Here is a 6,056-nt window from a genome sequence, read left to right on the forward strand (position 1 = left end):
CAACAAAAATGATGCAGTGGGAGAAAATAGTTATAATGCATTAACTGCCCCTATGTGTTTTGCTTACACGTCTTCATCAGGATCTATAAGCATAGAAGTAAAAATAAGAGTGAATATATTGTCACATTAAAAGGCTTAAAAGTTTTGCTCTGTCATAGTATTCTAGTTGGATTTTAAACTGCCCACGGCCACCTTCTCACCAACCAATGCAGCAAGGAAGAAGCAGAGAGGAAATGCTCAAGTCACCAAATACCATTGACGTAACAGAGGCGGTCCTGATCTAAGGACAGTGAGTGGGGGGGGCGCCTCTTCCTAAGGGGTGGAGCAAACCCACCTTTAAAAGGGCAGCTTGCTTTGTGAGGAGAAGCAGTGAAGGGAGAATCCTGTTGAGAGAAGAGCGCACCTTTGCTGGAGGAGTCCAAAAGGTAAGGAACCTTTGGAGTAGCAGGGAAGAGCACAAGCCAAGACAGATTCTTCCTTTGCATCACAAATTTCTCATCAGGTCTGCCTCAGATTTGCTCCACTTTCTCCCTGTAGATTTGTTAGTCCTTCGATAAGGTTATTTTTTTCTTTTTTGCAATGTAATTAAAAACTCCTTTTGAGGTTTATCGGCCATATTCTCTCCGCCCTCTTTGCTTTCCAGTCATCCTTTTCTACTTCCTTTCTTAAAAATGCTTAACCCTTTTTATAATTTCTAAATAAAACTGGAGTCCAGCAGCACCATAAAGCCTAACAACATTTATTCCAGCGTTAGCGTTTGTGAGCCAGAGTTCACGTCATCAGATGCATAGATGTACACCTATCTGGCCCAGTTTATATCCCCTACAGAAACGGGCAGGGGGAGGGTTAACTTCTGTTAGACTTTAAGGGAATCTGAAGTTTTAAAATTATTTCTAACTATTGTTATTTGCTGGGAGCCTTGAACAAACAAAACAAATTTCAGACCCCAAATGCTGGATTTGAATATGGCAATTAACCTATGAAAATATAGGGATCTGTGAGGCATCGGGGGGGGGGGGAGGAAACCATGTTTTCCCATCACCACCACCGCATACTGGTTCTAATTTCTTCTCCACCAGCAGTGCAGGCTGAATTTCTCATTTCCAACTGGCCATCACTGCCATTATCTCCTCCTCCTGGCTTTATCCAGTTTTCATGAACCATTTTTAGAGGCCTCTTGATTGTTTTATTGTTGCTGTTTACGACGACTGTACCTGTGTAGACACCATACATCAGCTTTTGGCGTGTTTTCACACACAAATTAGTTTTTTAAAACCAACATCAGATTTTTCTGCAAACCTGGGAGTTCCCCCTGGATTTGTAGAACCTTCATCTCACTAATGGCTGGCCCTATTGTTTGGATTTGGCAATTCACAGGTGAACCAGGCCTCTGCTGTTGGAGATCATACCGCAGTGATAGCTGAAGTTCTGTTGAGTTCCTTTCTTCTCTTGGAGATGTAGGCAGCTTTTGATTTTTTTAGGGGGGTGTTTGCTCTTTCCTAGAACTCCCCCAGATTAAAAAAAAAATCACCACCCTCCAAAGTTCTCAGGGCCTCTGCTATCCCCACACCCTCCATGGTCAACTACTTCCACAAAACAATGTATAATTAATGTATCATTCCCTCTCCGCAATATGTGCAGATGGCCACTCATTTAGGTGTACGACCAGCCAATACACGGTGGGTAGGACTATCTGTGGCCATTAGCCATGTGAGCTAAATAGAACCTCCAAGTTTGGAAGCAGTACACCTGTGAGACAGTGGAAGCAAAGAGGAGAATCTCACCACCTTCATACCTTGCTTGTGGGCGCTCAGGTAATTCTGGGTGGCTGCTTTTGACAGCATATTAACACTAGATTGTTCACATGTTATCGTGAATGCCTGTATAATCCATGCATCCATTTGTGTTTTTTTAATGTGGGCCTTGAGTAATTTTCATGTTACATTCACTGCATGTACAGTTAAACAAGTGATACAAACTCCATATTGACTGGTCTCTGATTTCAACTGCAAAGTGAACATATGTTGGCTCTTTCTTACAAATACATGTATGTACATATGTGCTGGATGTATGTGCGTTCACAACATGTGAACAGGGCTTAGATGAATCTATCAAATTCAGTAAGGCAAACTTTTATTGGTCTCAATAAATGTTTCTCAGATTGTTCCTCCCCAATTTTATTGCATTACAAATCCGCTGTGCCTACTTTGCATGCCCCACAATTGTTTACTCTCAGGCCATCCAAAGTGTATTTTTGGACCAAAAGTGTAGCTTGCATCAGTTCTTTCTGTGTGTGTTCTATGGGGCATAAGCCTGGTATTGCAATAGATCAGGGCAGAAACTAGAGCCAAAGCTCTTGAGATCATTATACTTGGTGGTTGATGAGTGTGTATGGAAAGTTGTTGGTGTAGCTGGTGGTGGGTGAGGGTAGCATTGCAAGAAACTGGTGTTTTGTTTTGGTTTTGGCCATCAAGCCACAGCCAGTTTATGGTGACCCCATCAGGTTTTCAAGGCAAGAGACAAACAGGTGGTTTGCCATTGCCTGCCTCTGCAAAGCAAACCAGGACTTCCCTGGTGTCTCCCATCTAAGTACCAACCAGGGTTGACCATCCTTAGTTCTGAGATATAATGAAATTGGGCTAACCTGGTCTATCTAGGATAGGGCAGGAAACTCTACAAACCTCCTAATCTCTGCCTCCTGTCTCTTCCCAGACATGCATCCCAAGGTGTTTGCCTGCCTGCTGCTAGCCACCCTCATAGCCACTAGCGTCTCCAGATCCATACTCACATCCCGTCAGGTTGACAGTCAATCAAATAAGCATAGGACATCTGTGCCAGGACTGGAGGGGACACAGAAGAGTAGCAATGGGCGGCTCATCCGACGGGAATGGCCAGGAGGACTGTCTTGGGACCAAAAGCATCTGATCTCCCAGTTCCTGCCCCACATTTATGCAGGTAGGAGGTCTTCCATGCATTTCTTTTTTGTATTCTCCTATATCTGGTACCACTGAATCCTGGATAAAAATCAGTGTGCTTCTCCAGGGTTATCTATAGTTCAAGCTCTCCATACAATAACAGGCTTCTTTGGTCTTGCAAACAGCATCCTGCAACTAGTTAGGGTCCCCTCCCCCCCCAGTTTATCTAGCAAGTCTAACACAGAAGCAGCAGCAGAGGGAACAAAGCTTTTTCTATTGGCTTTCCTGGCTGTCACCTGCCCCCACCCCCGTATTAGCTGATGACACCCCTGCAAAAGGAGAGGGGCAAAACAAAGCCCTCTTTATGGAGTAGCAACTAGGACATTATTTCTAACCAGTTTCTTTGTAAGCTATCTCAGGAGCAAAAAAAGTCTGAAAATCTGGGTACAAATGTTAAAAATAAATAAAAGTGTCTCTCAAGAAAGCTATCCTGTTTCCAGCCCCAATCATGGCCTCTCAGCATTAACTGGCCATGATAGCTCCTCCCTGGATCCCTATTATGGACCAAGATTTTATTTATTTATTTATTTCAAATTTGTATTCCGCCCTCCCCGCGAGCGGGCTCAGGGCGGATAACAACGTATTAAACATACAATTAAAATACAATTAAAAATTCATGTTAATTAAAAACAACACATTTAAGATAGGGTTTGGAAAAGAAAACATGACTTAATGCAACACATAATTATGGAAGTCATTGTTGAATGCTTTAGGTATGGCTGCTACCTCAAACAGCTTCAATAAAGGATTAATTACATCCACAGAGGACAGGCTAATCAGTAAGTGTTAGCTGTGACAGCTAAGAATTGAACCTCCTCAGTGGGGTATAATGCTAGGGTTGCCAAGTGGGAGATTGGAGGCCTGGCACCTACTAGCTTGCTCAATGATGTCATTTCTGGGAAGAGATGTCATCACATGGGTCACAAGCCACCGTGGGAGCGCTCCTGCACTCCCCAGGGGGCCGAATCGGGCCCAATTTGGGGCTAAATCAGGCCCCAATCGGCTTGAATCAAGCCGCTGCAGAGTGTGGAAGTGCTCCTGCACTCCGCAGCAGCCCAATTCGGACTGAATCGGGCTTGACTTGGCCTGAATTGGGTTGCTGCAACGCATAAGAGCATGCTGTACCAAGGCACATTCCCCGCCCCCCCTGCCCCGTAAGCAGGGGTGGGCAGTGGAGGGTGGGAGCAGGGGATTCCCTGCAGTTGAAATTCAGGGAGGTCTCCAGGCCCCACTTGGAGGTTGGCAACCCTCTCTTTTGCCAGCAACCTGATGAAAGTCACTATAGCCAGACCTCCCAACTGTTTAGAAAATAGTGGGAGAACCCAGAGACATTCATCTGTCCCCCTCTATTGCTGTCTTTCACCAGTGGGTGAAGACTGTTTTGTTTGGCACACCCCCAATAACTGTTATTGGCCCTCCTCCCTATTTTTTGTGTTATCTGTTTATTGGATGTTTTGATTCTGTTTTAAATTTAAATTGTTATAAGTTATTGTTTTAATGTTTTTAGGGTTTTAATATTTGCCACCTTGGGGACCCTAATCGGGTGGCATGCAAATGTTTTAAATGCATAAATGAATGTTATGACCGGTTTTTAGCACAAAAGGAGTTCACATGAACACACATGAACACCTTTGGTCCTGTACAGTCTACTCAGTCTACTGGCAGCAGTTGTTCTGGGTCTCAGGAAAAGCCCATTCTTAGGATGTCAGCGAAATTTGGGGGGGTTCATCATTAGCATCAGACTGCTGAGGATCTGGAGTATCTAGCAGAGAGAGGGAAAGGGGAGGGGGCTCAGGGCAGCTTTAGCTCATCTGTGTCCTGCATCCACCTCCAATGAACCACAGTGCTTATTCCCCAACAGCAGAGCTTGCTGGGAAGGAGAATTCTGTGCAGATGGCTGATGGCCTCCCCAACCATGCCTACCCCAGCTGGATGGATTTTGGACGCCGAAGCTTAGAGGATATGGATGAAGATGCCTAAGTGATCAGCTACCCAGGAGTATCTCCTGCCAGACCCCACAGAGGAGGAGGCACAGATATTTTACAAGCATGCTGTTCTTTTCTAGATCTGTGTCTCATGCATGTTTGCACCAATTAAAATGTGTCAATGGTATTTCCCCATGAGTGTTTAATAAATGGCGGGGGGATAACGACAGGGCTCGTGTTCTGATAGAGTTTGCCAACAAATAGCCCCCCACACAGGCAAAGCAATATAATGCAAAGGGGGCATTCTTGCACAACAACTTGAGTCCTTCAAATGACTGCATATCATCTCAAAGATGGGGCTTCCAGTACCTCCCTCCATCTCTTTGAGGCAACGTGCTTTAAAATCCCATGTCTGCATTCAATCAAGAGGTACAATTTCTTAAGGCAAGAGATCCCACATAGACAGTGGCACAATTCGTATTTTACATAGTATTAAAAATATTTTGGAAATTACTGGTGCAGCAGTTGTCCACCCCACTTGGAGCATTTGAGGGGAGAGGAAGAATGTATTGAAAATGACTTCATAATATTGTCAGCTTCCCTCAAGTTTTGATGGGAAATGTAGGCAGCTTGGTGGAATGTTGGACAAGTGACAGTTGAAAAGCCCATTGGACAGCAGTCAGAGAGCCAAGCTGCAAGACCAGGATGCCTGTATTTCCCATCAAAACTTGAGGGAAGCTGACAAGTGTCCAATCTGTGTCATTCGTCACTTGTCGTTCTGCTCTCCGCCACACAAGCGGCCCTGCAAGGTTGCTTAGGCTGAGGAGCAGTGACTTGCCTTATTTGTATCTTTACTTTACATCTGGTTAGTTTTCACAGCTATTATCTATTTACTAGTCTGGTTGCCATGATATTCTCTTTTGCTTAGGTCAGTGAGTGAGAAGGAATCCAGTTGCCACATATACAAACCTGCATCCTTGTTTTTGTCTACACAAACTGATTTGTAGTAACTTAACCACATTTGTGGTTCATCTGGGGCCTTCCCCCTGCCCTGTAATCTTGTGACTGTGAGTCCAAAAGGCAAGTCATATGAAAAGGAGTCAGAAGTTTATGGGTTAGATCCTCCCAGATTTTACACTGGGGGAAAGAGGGTAAA

General features: G+C 44.5%; 1 protein-coding gene across 1 annotated transcript; it reads left to right on the top strand.

The window, feature by feature from the left end:
• The first annotated feature begins 381 nt into the window (after positions 1–381).
• Positions 382–4,955, top strand: LOC129338288 (gastrin/cholecystokinin-like peptide). The gene is made up of 3 exons (XM_054992377.1): positions 382–425; positions 2,713–2,955; positions 4,837–4,955. Exons 2-3 carry the CDS (start codon positions 2,715–2,717, stop codon positions 4,953–4,955), a joined length of 360 nt encoding a protein of 119 aa, XP_054848352.1. The 5' UTR covers positions 382–425; positions 2,713–2,714.
• The last annotated feature ends 1,101 nt before the right edge of the window (positions 4,956–6,056 follow it).

This window comes from Eublepharis macularius, chromosome 12 (assembly GCF_028583425.1).
Source record: "Eublepharis macularius isolate TG4126 chromosome 12, MPM_Emac_v1.0, whole genome shotgun sequence".
Lineage (NCBI taxonomy): Eukaryota > Metazoa > Chordata > Lepidosauria > Squamata > Eublepharidae > Eublepharis > Eublepharis macularius.

Bases quoted from the DNA above. Each gene is read 5' to 3' on its own strand.
- LOC129338288 (XM_054992377.1), top strand. From the start codon at position 2,715: ATGCATCCCAAGGTGTTTGCCTGCCTGCTGCTAGCCACCCTCATAGCC. The intron at 2,956-4,836 runs GTAGGAGGTCTT...ATTCCCCAACAG, and splicing joins CCTGCCCCACATTTATGCAG to CAGAGCTTGCTGGGAAGGAG.